Source organism: Phalangium opilio, unplaced genomic scaffold (genome assembly GCF_054372755.1).
Source record: "Phalangium opilio isolate 3A_F unplaced genomic scaffold, DU_Popi_V2 ptg000225l_1, whole genome shotgun sequence".
Classification (NCBI taxonomy): Eukaryota; Metazoa; Arthropoda; class Arachnida; order Opiliones; family Phalangiidae; genus Phalangium; species Phalangium opilio.
Genome location: NW_028324219.1, coordinates 1821960 through 1842527, shown reverse-complemented (window position 1 = coordinate 1842527; position 20568 = coordinate 1821960). Strand labels below are relative to the sequence as shown.

General features: G+C 38.8%; 2 protein-coding genes across 2 annotated transcripts; both read right to left on the bottom strand.

The window, feature by feature from the left end:
• Nucleotides 1-6761: 6761 nt before the first annotated feature.
• Nucleotides 6762-10049, bottom strand: LOC149615307 (uncharacterized). The gene is made up of 7 exons (XM_089857864.1): nucleotides 9555-10049; nucleotides 8233-8439; nucleotides 7954-8172; nucleotides 7548-7895; nucleotides 7356-7463; nucleotides 7143-7301; nucleotides 6762-7067 (listed from the first exon to the last, which is right to left on the bottom strand). The coding sequence occupies exons 1-7, from the start codon at nucleotides 10047-10049 to the stop codon at nucleotides 6762-6764; spliced, it is 1842 nt and encodes a 613-aa protein (XP_089713990.1).
• A 329-nt stretch (nucleotides 10050-10378) lies between these two features.
• Nucleotides 10379-11722, bottom strand: LOC149615306 (uncharacterized). Its single transcript, XM_089857862.1, has one exon. The coding sequence runs from the start codon at nucleotides 11720-11722 to the stop codon at nucleotides 10379-10381; it is 1344 nt and encodes a 447-aa protein (XP_089713988.1).
• Nucleotides 11723-20568: the final 8846 nt, after the last annotated feature.

Sequence of the window (20568 nt, the reverse complement as noted above, 5' to 3'; positions counted from 1 at the left end):
TGGAGGGTTCGCGTTACAAGTCCCTTAGGTTCAATAGCGCGGGGAGTTTTGTATGCTTGACTTCAAACCGTCACTATCGTCCCGTCGAAGAGGACTCTGTATCGTGTCTTTCACGGTATAATTTTAGATTTGGGAACGATTCGGGAGTGGTCATTTAATTTATAAAATAATTGAATTCAAAAATATTTATCCCGGAAAATAATTCATTGCAAGAAAACTCAAAAATAAGTAAGTTACATTTAAATCAATTAAGTTATAAGTTTATAACTTGAAAAAATAAAAATCGGGAAATCCTTCTCGAATATTCTAGAAGGTAGGGATCCAATATGGCGGCGTTCTGTCTAAACTTGAACTAACCTGAAACTAAGTACGCGAATCGGGCCCGATCACCCCGCCGAAAAAAAAGAGACAGAGACTCAGAAAGACGGGCACGGCACCATTTGTAACGGATCCCCCTTGGAAAAGTACTGTCTGGCCGGTCGTTGTGGAGGGTTCGCGTTACAAGTCCCTTAGGTTCAATAGCGCGGGGAGTTTTGTATACTTGACTTCAAACCGTCACTATCGTCCCGTTACACAGTAAAAAATAATGGTCTTAGATTAAACCCTTGAGGGTTTTTGCACTTTTGTCAGAAAACCAGTACCAAAGTGGTTTGTTTGGAAACCATAAAAGGGAATTTTTTCCTATCCAAATAACACTATTGTTCAAACCATTTTACATCTCTAATTGTTATTCATTTCTACCGTTTTTAAACCCTTACAGGTGGTATATTCGACCTAATGTGGTACATTTCTTTTCCATTAGTGGTTAGCGTCTCAACCTTTCTCAAACCACTTACGGCGTTATTCTTAGCCATTTTTGATTTTAGAACAGCCATGTTTAAAACCGAAATGGTGGTATATTCTACCATTAAGTGTTGTTTAAAGAACCTTTTTTAAACCTAGAACACTGTTGGAAAAAAGGGGGTTCACTTGAAACCTTTTGGGGACACTTCAAAATTTCCCCGGTTGAAAACCCCGCTAAGCCCCACGACTCCTTATTCAAACCCCTAGGGTTTTCATTCAAACCACCACGTGTTCTTATTCTCACCCCCGCTTGTTCTTATGCTAACCCCGCTTGTTTTTATTCTAACCCCCCGCTTGATCGTATTCTAACCCCCCGCGTGTTCTTATTTTAACCCCCGCTTGTCCATATTATAACCCCCGCGTGTTCTTATTCTAATCCCCCCACGTGTTCTTATTCTAATCCCCGCCCTCCACGTGTTCTTATTCTACCCCCCGCCCTGCACGTGTTCTTATTCTAAGCCCCCAAGTGTTCTTACTCTAACCCCCCCCCCACGTGTTCTTATTCAGACCTCGCGGGCTTTTAATCAAACCACGCTCTAAATTGGACTCATAACCAGCCTTCAGTGTTAGCATTCCGGCGTACTCCGAACAGATATATCATAAATGGTAGACACGCCATTGAATAATACTTTCTTATTTACTTTGAACTGCAAAAATTAACGTTTTGGATATATATAAATGTAGTATGGTTTAACTAAAATGTAAACACCCATTTCAATTATTAATATCAAAAGATGTTCTTGAAATAACGTAATGAAACGGAGCTTTATAGCTACAAAACTAGTAAAGGCATCGCATTTCCGAAAAATATTTCCCAAATTTTCGTTTTATATTGTGATAAAAAGGTAATTATAATTTTGTTGTATTTCTTTACACACCAACACAAGGAAAACTGCTAAAGTAGTGTACTAATGTAACAACGGACGCTTACAGACACACAGACAGACGACTTTATTACTCTTTCTGTATTAAAATTGAGCTTAGAAATAAGAGTATCTTAAAATATCAAAATAAATGTAATTAATATTATATATTTTCTTCGTTAATATTTCATCTTATTGCGCATTACATCGTTTTAAGAAAGAACAATTAAACATTCATGAGAGACTTGACTAATATTGACGTTTGAAATGAAGCATACGCCGGTTGTTTCGCCATACGGAAATCGGTAGTATATGAAGGTTTCGAATTCCAATGATATAAATGACAGCGCAATTGCATAAAGCTTTGGAGGACGCACTGAGTTACAATCTCTTCGGAATTTTAAGTCAATCACACAATAAAACTTGAATTTAAAAAAATTGCGCCATCTTTTGGATAAAATTGAGTTGGCATAAACCAGAAGCTGCATATGGGCATCTTTCGCATATAACCTAATTTTGATTACTAAGACCTTGAATTTTAATATTAAACTTTTAATTGGTTTCTGGATTTTTTACCTCTCCGAGTGAAGATGACGGTACGGAGAGGTATTACATCGGACTTGCCTGTCAGCGCGTTCGCACATGAAAAATTGGAGCAAACGCGTTCACAGGAAGCAATTTTTGGTTTCTACTCACATCGTTTCACCAACGATGCACGCAGTAACGACTTTTCTTATAATATATGATTTATTGTGAATCAAGCGCCTTATATACCCCAAATTTCCAAAAATTGTTAAAGAGGCATTAACTTGTATTCAATCGTCAACAATAGCAATGTTTTAAATGATTTTAGGAATATGGTTTCTTGAAACGATTTAACTAATATTAAGGTAAGTTAATTACGATTAATATAATAATTATCAATTATATTTATTTGATTATAAGAAAAACCTCTTAATTTCGTCTCGACTTGGAGTAGTATATTTTAGTTTCCCAAATTATAATATTTTATCATAAGAAAATAGCTCATAGCTCCCTGTAAGTATGAAACTCTTAACAGCATTCTCTTCCATATTTTCCCGGCGCATCGTGCTTTTCGCGAACCCCTTAGGCGGCGGTGCTGGTTTTGTGCCCACCTATTGTAGTACCAAAACTCCTTCCACAGGGTGCAAAAGTGTAAGCGCGCTAAATCTGAAAGCAAATGTTGTAGTATGAAAATATTCTACGTTTCATAATTATAGGGTGCTATATATTATTTTCTTATGAATTTATTATTAGTATTTTTAATTGGATAGCTAAATTGTTAAAAGTTTCGGGAACTCAAAGGTTTTTGAAATTCCAGCATTACCATCTTTCAAGGTTCTTTTTTCAGAAGTAAAAGAGTTTGTATTCAGCACATACGTATTATATGTTTTTTTAAAATCGAAAGAAGACCCTCTTGCTTCTTTTTTAACTCAAAGAGGTTTACGCTGTTTGTTCAACCTATGTAAACCTTGTTTTCTAACAGTGAACCCTCAATGGTTTGCAGTTTTTTTAGGTACCACTTTTAAACCAGCAATGGTTTGCAGTTTTTTGAAAGCACCACTTTTAAACCCTTAATGGTTTGCTGTTTTTAGCATTACCATTTTTAAACCATCAAGGAGTTATCTTGAAAGGGACTACATGGAAACCATTTTTTCACAGATCCCTGGCATTTCTTTTTATAAACCAGAAACGGTTTATCAAAGTTGTTTTAAACCAGTAATGGTTTGCTGTTTTTGTAGGCGACCCTTTTAAACCATTTAGTAGGTGCTGTAAAACCCTTAGTGGTTGCTGAGAAAATCATAAACCCTATATAAACCCTTTGAACACCATTATTTTTAACTGTGTGGAATGACATTAAAGTGCACTAGAAATCGATAAATAGATCTATTCACCGAAAAATCAGTCAGATCTACACTGCAGTTTCCAAAGAAGAGATTGGCATGGAGTGAGTACGACGGTGTTGTGGATCCCCCGAAAATATGTCCGTGAATAACTCCATAATTGTCAAAAATGGTGGGGAAGGTGGAGATTACCAAAGTTTTGATCAGGTAAAAAGTTTTGAGCTGAAAACGCGAAGGGCGGTCTATTGTAATGGCAGACTCTAAGGTGTGCCAGCGTAGAGTACGGTGATTAATAAGGTCACCAATGGTTCGTATACCGGCAGTTTTAAGACGGGAGTGAAGCGAACCAAAAAGCGGCTCACCATCCTTCTCATGGACAAAGCGGTTATCGAAGATATTGATGGAAAATACTGTCACGCGGTCGCATAAGTCGAGCGACAGTTGAATTGGGGAAGAAAACCACGCTTTCAGACACGAACCATGGAATGGAATCGAAGAAAACGAGAGGTGTGGGTTTTCGAAAAAGGTCTTAAGATCGCGGAGATCAGGGAAATGGCTCCGAAGAACCGTGAAGGCGGTGTTACAGTGAGGCGCCAAGTCAGGATCCCCACGAAGGAGGTCAGCCGCTTGGACAAGACGGAAAGCCCGGACCTTCATCGCAACGTCGACTAAGCCCATTCCGCCGCACCGTTTGTCAAGAGTGAGTGTCTTCAAAGGTACCCAATGAATTCCATCCCAAAGGAAATGAATGAGTCGTTGTTGTACAGTAGTGATAAAATCAGGAGGTGGGTCAAGTACTTTAGGTCTATGCCATAACACCGAAGACGCGAGCTGATTTATGATCAAAACACGACCATAAATGGAGCATAAGTGCCTCAGTCTATACCAACGTCCAAGTGTGCGTTGTAGACGCGTTAGGATATCGGGCCAGTTGTTTTTTTCATATTCTGGGTCATTGCCGAGGAAAACTCCGAGAAACTTTCCGCCGTCAAAACGCCAAGGAATGTTTAAGGGTTTGTCTACACGGTTTTTCCACGAACCGCACCAAAGGCCAAAAGACTTGGTGAAGTTCACAGAAGCTCCAGAGAACCGACAGTAGAGTTCTAAGGCCTAACGCAGAAGCTGGAAATCGTCTACAGACCGTATGAAAACATGAGGTCGTCAGCATATGACGTGTAGGAAAGCCTCGTATGTGACGAAGAGGCTTTTTTGGTGAGAGTTCGTTGTAAGTTCAATAGGAGCGGCTCAATCGCGAGGGAGAAAAGGAATCCTGACAAGGGGCAGCCTTGCCTTATACCGCGACTAAAAGAGATCGGTGAGGAGAGCGAGCTATTAATCCGAACCCTAAAGAACGCGTTGGAGTAAAGGGCCTCAATTTGCTGGACGAAAATAAGCGGAAAACCGAGACAACCGAGTAGACGAAAAAGGTAGTTGTGGTCAACCCTATCAAAAGCTTTCTCAAAATCAATATTGATGACAGCTAAGGCCTCATTCTGGCGGTTTGCAAGATAAATTATGTCTCTGAGTGTACCGAGTGTTTGAAAAATGGACCGTTCCGGTATGGAATAGGTTTAGCCAGCACCAACCAAAAGAGCCGATGACCTGATTCACTCTACGCGCAAGTAGCTTAGAGTAAATCTTGTAGTCGGCATTAGTTAACGAGACAGGCCTCCAGTTTTTCAAATCAAGTAGATCACCGTGCTTAGGGATTAAACTGACGACAGATTCTGTGCAACGTCCTAAAGAATTGGGGTGTTGTTAAAAGTCTTTAAAGGCATTAAGCATATGAGGACCTAGGTGTGTTTTGTTACTAATTGGTGCAGTTTTTGGACTAATTCAACTCGGCCCTTAAACCGAATAAAACTTAGTAGATGTTGTTTTTTCAGTCGGCAACATTTATAGCGAAAAATTAGCTCTCCCCTATAGCTCACGGTAAACCTTCCCCACAACCTCAGACTCACTCCAACTTCAGGCAGATTTTAGTTTAATCTTGGGCCACAAAGAATGGACTAAAATTCAACATAGATAAATGTGCAATCCTACATTTAGGTTCTTCAAACCCGCACTTTACGTATCACCTTTACGGGTCTCCCATTAGAACTTCTTTATCTGAGCCTGACCTCGGTGTTCTAACGGATCCGCACCTCAAATTTTTTAACCACACTAACAAAATCGTAAAGCGCATTCACTCCCTCTCAGGCTTAATAAGGCGTACCTTCAACCATAGGGCCCCAAAACTAATAACAACTATATATAAAGTCTTAGCACTACCAATATTGGACTATATGCTTCCCCGATATGGACCCCTTCCTCATCTCTCGATATAAACGCCCTACACAGAAAAAACAGTGTTTAGAGTCTAAACATTTTCCTAAACACAAAAATGAAACGCGTTTTTAAACATCTTCAAAACCTATACACGTCCTAAGAGAAAATGTTTAGATTTAAGACATGTATAAAGTGTAAGAGCTTAGTCTGTAAACATGCCTAAAGATGAGGCGTTTAGATATTAGACGGGTCTAATTTCAAAAGGTTTAGATATTAAACGCGTCTAATTTCAAAAGGTTTAGATATTAAACGCGTCTAATTTGAAAAAGTTTAGATATTAAACGCGTTCAATTTGAAAAAGTTTAGGTATTGGACGGGTCTAATTTAAAAAAGTTTAGGTATTGGACGGGTCTAATTTAAAAAAGTTTAGGTATTGGACGGGTCTAATTTGAAAAAGTTTAGGTATTGGACGGGTCTAATTTGAAAAGGTTTAGATATTTGACGGGTCTAATTTGAAAAAGTTTAGATATTAAACGCGTCCAATTTGAAAAAGTTTAGATATTAAACGCGTTCAATTTGAAAAAGTTTAGGTATTGGACGGGTCTAATTTGAAAAAGTTTAGGTATTGGACGGGTCTAATTTGAAAAGGTTTAGATATTTGACGGGTCTAATTTGAAAAAGTTTAGATATTAGATGGGTCTAATTTCAAGACGTTTAGGTTTTGGATATGTCTAACATGAAATAGTATAGGCTTGACATGTGTTGATTTTTAAAAGATTTAGGTTATGGATACATTTAACACAAAATGGTTTAGGCATTACACCCGTTGAGTTTTATAGATTGTTTAGGCTTATATATTTTGCATATAGGATACACTCAGTAATTACGAATTATATACCATTTCAGAACAAAATTTTAATTACTAAATTAGAAGTAATTCATTGAATTCCATATCTTCAACTAATTTTAAATACTTTGTTGACTTCACAAAGTAGCTTTTTGGGCCACTATCCCTAAGGGCATATTCTTGTAAAAACCCTAGAGTTTGTTTAAATATTGTTGGGTAGCTTAAATCAAAAACATAATAAAAAGCCATTAAAGAGAAAAGAGCAGTCTTCAATTGTACATCATTCAATCCCATTTGAAAACTTTTGTAAATCAAGAACTTTTCTTGATCATCTTTTTTAATAATTAAGAGGGGGGTCTCTTTTAAAGGACTCTCCAACGTCTGCAAATGAAGATTTATTTTAAGTAGGGATATATCAAAACATAGTCTCAAACAAAAAAATATATATTAACTCACATCTTGCTCACTTATTATTGAAAACGATGGTATCTTTTCTGTTTTTTTCTTGCCCTTTTTGGTTGCTCCTGCTTTTGATCGGGGTGTATCACAGAGTTTAGTTTCTAAAAATCTGATAACAGATAAAGTGGTTTCAGCTTCGCTTTGTTCATCTTTTTTCTATTAGAAAATATAAATTAATGAAAACCAGATTAAATGTAATAAAAATTATACCTCTGGTAACTCTTTCTCCGAAATTAGTTCACTTAGCTTGTCAAAATTTTCTAAGAATGTTTTTTGTATGTCCGCCACATTCAATATCATATTCAACTCTGCTTCAAGCTATTGAAAATATTATAATCAGGTAAATTGCAGCAGTTTAAAAAGGTGGAAATTCTCTTCCCTCCAGTATATTGCGGTACTTACATAACGTGCCTCTGTGAAGTGGGGGAAAATGTTACATATTTCTTCGAAATCAGTAGAATTCTTGGCGACCAGTTTTCTTCTTTTCACAAATGTTTGACGGTTTAGTCTTAATATTTTTGGAACGTCTTGTTGGACCTCAGCAAAAGAAGCTCTCAGCTCTACCACCAATTCTTCGCAATTATCTCCATCCAATTTCTCTACCTCAATGCTACACGATGGTGCTTCATCTGGGATCATATTAATTGTCTTGCGTTTCTTTTGCAATTTATTTAACGCAGATTTTTCATTTCGTTTTTCAAGCCACCTAATGTGCCTAATTTTAACAGAAAGCTTGTTTATGATAAATTGCTGATAAAAATATGAAAATTAGATTTCTATTTACAGGATGCAATGCTTCTAAAGTTACCCAAGGGGTTAGAGCTGTCCTGTCGACATGTATACAAGGGTATTTTGCGTAAAGTTGTTTTCCTACTTCTTGGTACTCTCCTTGTGTTTTCATACTATAGTTTCTCATGAGCCCATACGCCAACTCTTCTATAATTTTCGAAATAATATCCATAGGTTTTCCTTCGGCCAGTCTATGTTCAGTATATTCACTAAATTTTGGTATAACTATGTTTCCTTTCTGTAAGGCCATAGACAAACATAATGTAGACAGTTTCAAATTAAAAAATTTAAGACTTACGAATATCACATTTGTTTCATCATTGTTACATGCAGTTTTTGGGTAGCTGTGCAAATCAACACTGCCCACAATAACATTCTCCATATATGGAGAATCCGCCACACTTTCAATATTAGAAGTATCTGTAGTTGGGGCATCACTACCGCCAATATTTGAAATACCTATAGTTGTGGCATTGTCTTTTTCCATAAAAACATCAGAATCATCCTAAAAATTAAACGAGGTTTAACTTGGGGTATATTTGAGTCCAGTTTGATTAATAAAGGAACACCATAGGCCTATATTTTACTTGTTCCAAAAACTGTAAACTTATGGTACTCCCTATAAAAGGAAATTTTAATTACCATAGGTTTTGAACTGCACTCATTAAATGAAAAAACTTCATTTTCTTGTAAAATGATAATTAGAGAATTTTTAAAAGCACACAACAACTCCCAATCATCTATTTCAGTACCGTCACACTCAAGAACAGCTGTTGCACCGTTCATTTTCGGCATGATTAATTTGGAACAAGCTGAAAAAAACCCCGTCTAGTTTCATTATTATATTGTAGGACCATAAAGATATATTAAGCGTTTTTGTTTTCTTACCAGAACTCATGAAACCTAAGTAACTGTCTGCAATAACAGCCTTTTTCAATTTTCTGTCAGATGATGATATTTTAAATACAACGCCAGCCATAATTAAGCTATGTTGAACAAAATAATTTGAAATATTTTAGTGTAGCAAACTTTCCCAAATCCAAAAGAAAGAACTTTTAGTTCTAATATTCATGCACAACTTATTAAACTACAAACGTACCAATTGTAGAAATGCATAAATATTTATTAAATAAAATATCTTTTTTAGCCGTTTTTTTTGGGAGGGGGGGTAATGTTCGTTACCAGCATGCAGTTAATTTTATTAAATTTGAACTTAACAAACAGGGTTTATATTATGATTCTTTCACAACAGTAAAGCAATCACACAAAACGGTTGAATTTAAGTTTAAGTATCTTGAACTTTGAAGAGGCTTTCAAATAATTGAAATGGCAGACTTAAATATTTATTAGAAAGTAAAAGGGAGGTTCTATCAAGACCTTGGACTTCCCTTATGACCACTCTAAATTTGGAGTGTTGTAAAGCATAACATATAATTTCCCTTGGTGAAAGTGGGATATCTGTGGCCATTTGTATTTAAGCTTTTTGATTGGTAATAGATACTTCCTTCCACTCAATGGCCTTTTAAGCATATAACGGTTTAAATGGCAGTCAAAAAAATCTATTTCAGCTTGAAGACATATAACGTAAGATACGAGGTTGATACTCGTAACTTCACTTACAACCATAAAGGATGGGCCGGAATCTTCAGAATAATTTTGCAATAAGACCACGTCTTTAGAATAACCATGACCATAAATTGTAATTTCTGGGCTTATATGCATAGAACAAGTGTTCATTGCATTGTCGTCAAATATAATTAACAATTTCCTTATTTCTTCATTAATTTCACGGTCATATCCCTCTTTAACAATATCCAAATCCCCAAAGAAATTTTGATTTTTACCCCCACTACCATTGCTTTGCTGTAAGCAAAGCCAACGTTGATGCTTAAATGCCATAGTTTTGGGCACGTCCTTAAAACACCTCCATTTTTTAAGTTTAAAATAAGAATGTTTACTCTCCATCCGCATACACGAATGAAATCTCAAAGGGCCATATTTTATCATTTGATCAGGAAAATGTAACATATAGTGCATTTTTGGGGTGATGTTGGAATCTGGATAAATATTTTGAAAGTTTTCATTGTGCTCCGATATTAAACATTGAAGTGTCATCGCGGTACCATCATTAGCTAGAGAAGAAAAGCAAATCTGTGTTATCTGAGTTAAAATTATAAAGTTTCTCCAATGTGGATTTTGTTTCGGCACTAATTCTCCGATATACAGAGGCATAAGAAAAAGTAAGGTTTTCATAGCCGATGCGGTTTGCTTTAATTCCGCCTTCTTTAAATGTTTTTTCTCTATTAGAGATGGTTTCACGTCCATTTCATTTTTCTGATATGAGAATGATTGAATGGCATAATTAAGTTCATCGAGCGTAAATAGTTTCAATCCATAGATAGAATGGTCGAGCATTAGTTTCGTTTCATACTTAACTACTCCTTCTAGGAGTACGTGCATTGGGTCATGTAAAAGGTCTTTAGTGACTTCAAAGTCTGGTATTCCAATAAATGGACTTTTTTATTAATTCCCCATTGTTTTGACCAATATACTCTAGTTTTTTTGGAGCAATTATCTAGTGACTCTAGCCTATCATGATGTTCTAAGTTATTTCGCAAAGGAAAATCTACTTGGGTGCGTTGTCTTAAATTAGGTCTAGTTATTTCGCAGGTTCTGCAAAACTTGAAAGCGCTTCCAACACCTTCTTTATAGCCACCAATTTCTTGGGCCGCTAGGGTGTCTCCTAGCACATACGCTAATTTACCCTTTACTAGTTTCTCAACTCCATTAACAACGCACTTAATACCCAAATTAAATTCGCGCATCTCTTTCAAAAAATCATGGAGCACACCATCCAGTCCAAATTCTTTAAGGTCTTTTTGTTTCCCAACAGCAAGTAGCTGTATAGAAGTTAATTTTGATCTTAAATGAGGAGGTAAATTAAGGATTTGCCAGTAAAAAACAGTAACTTTATGTTTCTTTGCATGAGCACCAATCGGATTAGCCATTTCCAAATCATCTAAGTATAATGTAATTAACAAGTTTATGATTTTAAGTTCTGGTCTACCGCTATTCTTAATAGGACACTTCCTTGTTATTTCTTCCCCACTAAATATATCTGACATCATGTCACTTTCCTGTTCTAGCGGAACATTGGATAGATATTCCTCAAGTTCTGGCATTTGCAGAAGATTTTTTAATGATTTAAGAAATGGAACATAATAAGAAAAAGCCTTTTTACTTTTAATAGCATTAGCCATTGGTTGAGTGAGGCTGCTGCGATTGTAATGTCCCACCAGTACACGTACGGGAGGTACGTAATTCATTTCTAACTTAAAAAACATTTCCCTCCTATATGCGGTTTCAAGCCCATCAAATAACGGTCTACCGTCTAAGTTAATGTTTTCTATAGTGTATGTTTTAATTAAATCAGCAGTAGTTGCCATGATATCATGAATGACTTCATCTGATAAACCGTGTTTTTCTTTAAGTTTTAGAGCATAATTTGCCTCTATAAACTTTTGTACCGGTACATCATGATTATCTCTTTCATTAGGTACAAACTCTTCAAATTGCTCAACATTATTCGGAATTCCCAAATCAATATTTTTATGTTTTCGGAACTTATGAGTACGAAAAGAGTTATGGTTTTTGAACACTACCCCACATGCATTGCAACGGAAAGATATTTTTGCAGAATGTTTGTGACTGCGAAGAACGTGTCGTAGTAGCAGTTTATCATCCTGGGTGTAGTAGCTGCAGAATTGACAAACTAGAATTAGTGCCATCTCTACAATTTAGAAAGTGGCATTTGCCTAAACAAAAACATTTTTCGACGTTATTTTGTTATTGTTTATCAATGGGATTAACTTAGTTGGGGCCCAATCTTTAATACCTAGGCTCTAGCTTAATGGCATTAAAGACAGTTTTAATACTAGTACTGTATTTATTAACTGAACGGTATTATAATAGGGACTTAGCTCCGCCCCCTGACGAAATTCTGGTTTTTCTCTTTTTTTTTATTTCAGAGTTTGAGGCTATTTCAGCCTGTCTTCCGATCCCCCTCTAGGTATCATATCTAGCTAGAGCGAGGTTCAGTGACCAAGTACTGCCAAGTTTCTATTACTGTCTTTACAACTTAATTTTCCCTTTAAAAGCCAGAATGTCTATTTTTGTACATTTAGAATAGAATGCTATTGGTTGTTGGGGAATCATGTGGAACAATATTGAAGGAATGAATATTAATAATAATATTAAGCAGTCAATTATCATTATTGAATTATATTATTATTATTAAATTATTATTATTATCCATACCATTTACACAAGGAGGTCTGGCTTTAGACTCACTCAGTGAGTCAGGCCTCCTTGTGTAAACCCTGAAGCCTGGCCTCCCTGTGTAAAATCCTCTTAGTATGTAAACTATGTATAGACTAACAACTTTGCCGCAAATCTTTAATTTTCCCGCCTTTACAAGAGTACCTTCCACTTTAATAACCCTTACATCTTTGTGCTATTTAATCTTTTATGAAATTATAAATACACTATCCTATCTTTTTTGTTCAATTGCCTTTCCATGCCCAAGGTTTGAAGTTAAGAAAAATGACACAAATATACACATTCAAAATATTGTAAGGAAATTTTTTTGAATATATTAAAAGCATTTGAAAATTAAAAACATTTTAAAATTGAAAGGTTTTTAATTTAAAAATGTACATAGTTTCCACTAAAGGGGATTTTTGCCTTTCCCCCAGTGTTGCCAGACCGTTGATGAGTCAGAAGACTGAACAAAGATGGCTAAAAGTTCAGATTGAAACAGCATGGATAAAGAATGCGAGTGAGGAAATTTGTTTTCACTCTACAGGATAGGCAACTCCCTATCTCGGGCGACAGAATATTCTGTATATACTCTGTTACAAAATCGGTTGTCAGCACGTGTAAAGCTCATTCTCTATGTAACGTAGCTTTGTACGTGCTGTCAAGAGACTAAAAACTTCAGGATCTTCAGGATTTAAAATATCCGCGAGTATTTTGGCTCGAGTGCACGGACCTCTGGGCCTTAGTTTCAAATACGCGTAGTAGGCTGTAGGCAATTTCACACGTATTTGAAACTAAGGCCTAGAGGTCCGTGCACTCGAGCTAAAAAAACTCGCGGATATTTTAAATCCTGAAGATCCTGAAGTTTTTAGTCTCTTGACAGCACGTACAAAGCTACGTTACATAGAGACTTAGCTTTACGCGTGCTGACAACCGATGTTATTACAGAGTATATACAGAATAAGCTGCCGTTCGAGAAAGGGAGTTGCCGATCCTATAGCGCGAAAACTAATTTCCTCACGCGCATTCTTTATCCATGGAATCAGTATTCAGTACTTGACTAACCTGTTACACCAAGGGTCTGACAACACTGCACTGACTTTAAGCTAAGAGGGAGGGAAGGGGAGGGGAGGGATTTTCTGTAGCCTCAACTATGAAAACTATCTATTTTTAATAACGTTAAATACAAAAAAAAAATAATTTTACCTATTCGTTAAAGTTTTCCAACGTTGATAAGCTTACATTTCCCGCATTTCGTTATTTCAGACTAGGAAAATTTATACCATTTACACCAGAAGGCCAGGCTACTTGGTGGACAAAGGTCAGTACCAAATAGCCCCGCCTCCTGGTGTAATCCTCCTAGTTTGAAAACTGTGTATTTCTATAAAGCGAGGTCATGGCGAGATACACATTATATATAATTACGAAAAATTAAATTTTATATTTAAATAATAAATGTTAAACATGTATATTTGTTTGATAAAAATATGGTACATGATGTTCATGTTGAAGTTTAAAAAAATTTAGGAATGCTCAGAGCCTTCTGCCATTTCTAAGGCACTTTGTTTCCTTTCCAAAAATATACATGTATTTAAAATCTAAACAGATCCAAATCACTATAGTTATTTTCTAAATGCCAGTGTTCAGATATAGACCCCACTGTTTAGTCAAGCGTTGAGCGTGCGCTTAGTTTGCTATGTGTTTAGGTTCTATACGTGATTATGACGGGTTTTTTCATATATTTATGTTTAGCTTTTATGTGCTTAGGATTTAAACAGTATGGCGTTTCAATACTAAACACTTTAAAATAAATGTTTATAATTTAAGCGTGTTTAGTTTTTTGCGCTGTGTTTAAACCCTAAACGTTGTTTTTTGTGTGTACAAAAGGTCCAAAACAAATTTACGAAAACTTTGAAACTCTACCAGCCCCAGATCGCCTAAACAAACTAAAATTAGACTCAGTCAGCACACGTCACCGTATCACTAACCTGTGTCTCTTACATGATTTCTTCAACAATTGTTATTTCTTGCGGGGGGGGGGGTTTAATAGTTTATTTTTTAAGGATCCCCGTTTATCCTTTATTTTGTTAGACTGTATATTTTGTTCATTGAAATGAGTTGGTTTTAAAGTTATCTAAATTCCTAATTCGTTTGAATCGTGAGCGCGTGATGGTGAAGTAAACTACTAAGTTTAAACAACTAATAAAAAGGTTTATTGTAATGCTTATAGTTACATTGGTCGGTTAGGTAGCTCTGTGTCAGGGAGGGACAGAGTTTTGGGTTGCTTCAGGTGTTTAGTGTTTGAAGCGAAGTTGCGAAGTGACTCTTTTTTACATCGATTCTATAGATGATAACGTGAAATCATGAAATCCGCCCCCAACTTCCTTCCCCCTTGGTCTGCGTGTTACTCCTAGATTAGGGTTAGGTCAGGTCAAGGGTTAAAGTTTTTTGCTCTCGGCAGTGGCGTAACTACAGGGGTGCAGAGCCCGCAACTGCGGGCGGACCCATGGCTTTTCGGGGCCCTATCAAAATTTTCCTTATAGACTGTTTGTCCCATATTTTATAAAGTGTCCTACAATTTGACAAATCGTCCAATAAAGTCCTATATTAAAGTTCAGCTTTTTTTGTTGATTAAAGTTCAGCTAGCTAATTGGACCAAGTCATCTTGCGACTTATTGCCACTTATCTAACGCCTTTACAATGCATAGAGGGGTGGTGGCTAGCCCCTATGCCACAGCTAACCGACAGCGCCCTATACTAACTATTACCGTTAACCTCTGCAAGTTTTGATGGAAAGGAGAAACCGGGTTAGACCGCGGAGGAAAACTCCTTTAACAAGCGGGGAGAGAACTTGCAAACTCTACGCAGAAGGATTTCTTCCCAGATTTTTCACCCGGTGCCACAGTGATTTCAAAGTAATTATTTATAATCCCAGCTGTATGACGTTTTAAACACAGAAATAGTGATATCTCATTTGGTGAGATCAAAAAATCGCGGACCTCGCTTCGCTCGCTCAGGAATTTTTTATCTTCAATTCTCACATAATTGAACTTATACGATTTTTAATGAAATGATAACAGTTAATTTGCATTCTGAGCTAACTCCAAAATAACAATTGAATTTCGAATTTAACCTTTCATTTAAATAAGATCTTTAATATATATTTAATTATAAAATAGAGTTTTGAAAATCTGTCATCTCTGAAAACATCTGACGCTTTTAAATAGCTAGATTTAGTCATTATCAGTCACTTTTGAGTCTCTTTTTGCTTACAGTTTCATTTAATTAATAGGCACTGTTTGAAGTAATCTAAATCTATGTCTGTGTGAGCCCTTCAGTATTTCTTTAGATCCAGGTGCGAAGTATGGGTCTTACGTTCCCAATAAAATAAAATTATCCACACTCTAAAATTTATGAGTCCTGACCTATATTTTGATTAATCTAGTCCTGTATAATCCTATAATTTCATTAATCTGGTCCTGGATAATCCTATAATTTGAGTAATCTGGTCCTGTATAATCCTATAATTTGAGTAATCTGGTCCTGTATAATCCTATAATTTGATTAATCTGGTCCTGTATAATCCTATAATTTGATTAATGTGGTCCTGTATAATCCTATAATTAGATTAATCTGGTCCTGTATAAACCTATAATTAGATTAATCTGGTCCTGTATAATCCTATAATTAGATTAATCTGGTCCTGTATAACCATATAATTTGATTAATCTGGTCCTGTATAACCATATAATTTGATTAATCTGGTCCTGTATAATCCTATAATTTGATTAATATGGTCCTGTATAATCCTATAATTTGATTAATATGGTCCTGTATAATCCTATAATTTGATTAATATGGTCCTATATGTTAGATTTGTTAGATAGAGATAATAACTAAAAAGTAAAATTGATAAAAAACACTTCTAACAGAAGTGTAGTTAAAAAACATATATAGGGAAACATATATATAAAGAAGGAACGGTGCGGCCTTAAGCCAGTCTTCTTATCTTGTATGCGCTGACATGACAACGAGTAAATAAAGCTTGCTATTTTATCCTAGTTTAAGTCTCGCTATTTAATCCATAATCGCTCAGCGATCCCACATAACATGGTGTCAGAACTTCCACGTCCCTCCACCGATAAACTTCGCAGATACCGGACCCGCCACCAGCATCCTCTGTTATCATGACGACAACCGCCTTCCAAAGCCGGCCGCCCTTCAATCCGGGCATTAACAACCCGGCCGCTCTATGGACCGAATACAAAGACAGTTTCATTATTTACGCCATTGCCGCTAAATTAGCCTCCGAGGATCACCCAACGCAGATTGCCACCTTCCTACACATTTTGGGTCCATCCGGCAGACGAATCTACGACACTTTCGATATCACGCTACCAGAAGCCGAAGAACTCGCCCTCAATCACGTCTACGCCGCATTCGATACCTACTACGAACCATATAAAAATCTCGTCGCCTTTCGCTATCTATTTTTCACTATACATCAAGGTTCCCATCAGCCTTTTGCGGAATTTTTAACCGACCTAAAGACTAAGGCACGCAACTGCGAGTTCGGTCCCCTTCGTTCATCGCTCATATGTACGCAAATAGTATGTGGACTTAAAAAGGAAACGACGCGGAAAGAACTATTGACGAAGCGAAATTTAACACTCGACGTAGCAATCGCGACATGCCAGGCTGAGGAAGCAGCCACGCAACATGCATCGGCCATCAACGCACAAGCGGAAACACAGTCCACGACACCAGCCATACTAGACGCTATTCAACGCCGCTCCTGGCGGCCATCACCGTTCGTGCCAAGACCACCTCACAACAAGCGAACCAGGCGCCGACCACACACTGGACACGACAGCGTAACCCCTCAGCCAGGCCCAATCCGTCATACACGCAACCGCTCCGCCAAGAGTCAGGGCATAGAGGACTATCAAGCAGACGTAGCCAAAGCAACCGCTGTCCCAATTGCGACACTTCACATCAACCGGACCGGTGCCCCGCTCGAAATGCGGAATGCTTTCAATGCTCCCGCCGTGGTCACTGGGCAACATGCTGCCAAGCACGAAACATCCATGAAACGACATACCAACCCGCCACGACCTGGAATGAACATCACGCACCAAACACTGTCGATTATATGGAATCATATCATCCCGAACCATACTACGACCGCAGCTTATATTATGAAGAAGAAGACGCACACACGCCAGTATGCAACGCCATCACGCTATATTGCCACAATACCAAAGCATCGCCAAGCGCAGGGGACGAATGGTTTGAGACGATATACTTTGCGAACTTTCCCGTGACCATGAAGCTCGACACGGGGTCACAAGTAAATATAATACATACCGGCATTTATGAACAATTTCCCATCAAGCCACAACTACACAAACCGCCGTTCGGGGCATTTCATCGACGTGATAGGAGTCATATACGTCAGATGCGCCTCATTCCGGGGCCATGCGGATACGTGACACCCCCATCGGACAGTACCAATCTTGGGAGCCCGGGCAGCAGTGGAGCTGGGATTGATTACACGACACTTGAAGCCACAACCGTGCCGCCGTCCAAGTATCAGTCAAACCACTGACCTACTCATGAGCAATCCACAAACAAGGCCAGAACCAGCATACATACCACCAGCGATGCCCACACCGGAAGAAATCGATAGCATGACTCCCCAAGCAATAATCCACATGTATCGGGATGTGTTTGACAGAATTGGAAAGCTTCCGGGCAAATATACAATACACCTCAAACCCAATGCGTCTCCGACCATCTGCGCACCACGGCAGATACCACTGGCCCTCCGAGCAGCAGTTCAGAAAGAACTGAATAGACTACAAGAACTCGGAATCACCACCGCAGTCACAGCACCAACAGAATGGGTAAATTTGATGGTCGTCGTGACAAAGCCCGAAGCAGACGCAAACGAACAAGGAGGCCCAACACGAAATAGCAGCGAGCCAAGGATACCAATAAGTAACTATACCCAACACTGACTACACAAGAAATATTTGAAAATCTACATGGAGCCGAAATCTTCACTGTGTTCGACGCACAAAGCGCGTTCTGGCAAGTAGAATTGGACGAGCCCAGTTCGTACTTATGTACGTTTGCCACCCCATTCGGACGATTCCGCTTCCTCCGCCTAGCATTAGGCATATGCACATCATCATCGGTATTCCAGCGCATTATGCACTCAATTTATCCACCATCCAAGTTCCCTAACACTCACATCTCCACGGATGACTTTCTCGTGGCCACAAAAAAGGACACACACAACAGAGCGATGGTTGAAGTGTTGGAGCGGGCCAGACAAACCGGTTTAACGTTCAGCTCTAAGAAGATGCAGTTGGCCACACAGAAGATAACATATCTGGGTCTCGCAGTAACTCCCAGAGAATTAGAAATATCCCCATCAAAAATCCGAGCCATTCAAGCGATACCATCCCCGACAGAAAGGACAGCACTGCAGCGTTTCCTTGGTATGGTCAATTTCGTAGCCAGATTCATCCCCCAACACTCAACGAAGGCAGCCCCCTTACGAGAACTGCTCAAGAAAGATGCCACCTTCCTATGGGATGCCAATGCGGAAGCGACCTTCAACCAACTAAAACAGCTCATTACAACATCGCCAGCACTAGCATTTTTTGACCCAAAAGTACCATCCACAATATCAGTCGACAGCAGCCGCACCGGAGTTGGAGCGGTACTGCTGCATGGCCAAAAACCGGTGGAATTTGCGTCAACATCATTCACAACCACATAACAAAACTACGCACCGATAGAAAGGGAGTTATTAGGAATACTATACGCATGCGAGAGGTTCCAATACTATGTAATAGGCACCAATTTCACAGTGGAGACCGACCACCGCCCACTTGTAGCGATCGTACGGAAGCCTCTTCACCTCTTATCACCTCGGTTGCAAAGACTGGTGCTGAAACTCTCCAGATTTAACTTAAGGGTGGTATATGTCCCTGGTTCTCACCTGTACATGGAAGACACGCTCTCCCGAGCACCGCGACTTGAAAAAGACATCGACACATCATATCTCGAGGGTCCGTACGTACAAGTCTACGCAACCACGGCTCTTCCCGGAGACAAAATTCACCATTACCACCAGATAACCAGCAAAGATACAACCGCTCAAGCCCTGTTGGCTTACACAAGGACCGGATGGCCCACAGCAATAACAAAACTAGCCACCGCGCTAAAACCCTTTTGGCCCATCCAGGACGAACTCCATGAGATGAACGGCCTAATCTATAGAGGCGACCGCCTCTACGTTCCTGATGCCTTACGGAAAGAGACGCTGCAACAGATACACGCCGCCCACCAAGGAATCTCGGCATGCATCGCAAGAGCAAAGCAGCATGTCTATTGGCCGCAAATGACATCAGAAATAACCGAATACGTCAAACAATGTACGATATGTCAGCGGAGGGAACGAGCCAACATGCCATTACCATTGAGACCGCACATTCCAGACAGACCATGGGAAATAATAGGATCCGACCTATTCCACATGGGGAGGAAAACGTTCATCATACTGGTCGACTACTTCTCAAAATATGTGGAAGCCAAGGTGCTACGTTCAACGAACGCAGAAGCAGTGACACAATTCATGAGCCCCACTTTGCACGGCATGGAGCCCCACAGAAGATCATGTCGGATAATGGACCTCCTTACAACTCAAGTGTATTCCATCAGTTCCTGCAACAGTGGGGAGTACAGCATGTTACATCCAGCCCCTATCACCCGCAATCTAATGGCCTAACAGAGCGCACGATCCAGACGATAAAGAACATGATGATAAAAACAGGCAAAGAAGGCAATGACTTACAACAAATCTTAATGGAATACCGCGCAACACCAATTGGGAACCTCCCTTCCCCAGCAGAAATGTTAATGGGACGCCAAATTCGGACACCACTCACAACATCTACGGAAGCACTTCGGCCAAACTTCCCGACAGAGCAGATACGGGACACTCTGCAACAGCGCCAGCAAACTATGATTAAATACCAGCAACCACACCGAAGCCCTAACCCGCCAATTCTAACCGTGGGCAGGAATGTATACCATTACATCGCACCAAGAACGTGGGGCCAAGGTAGAATAGTCAACTTGGCAGCAGAACCCAACTCGTACTGCAATGAAAATGCTCTGCGGCAAGCTGTGGCGGCAATATACCATATCCCCTAATTTAGAAAAACTATCTAGAGGAAGGGAAGTTTGGTTTGCGGATATATCTCTTTTTCAGATTGCGTCTGTTCTCTCAGATAAAGAACAC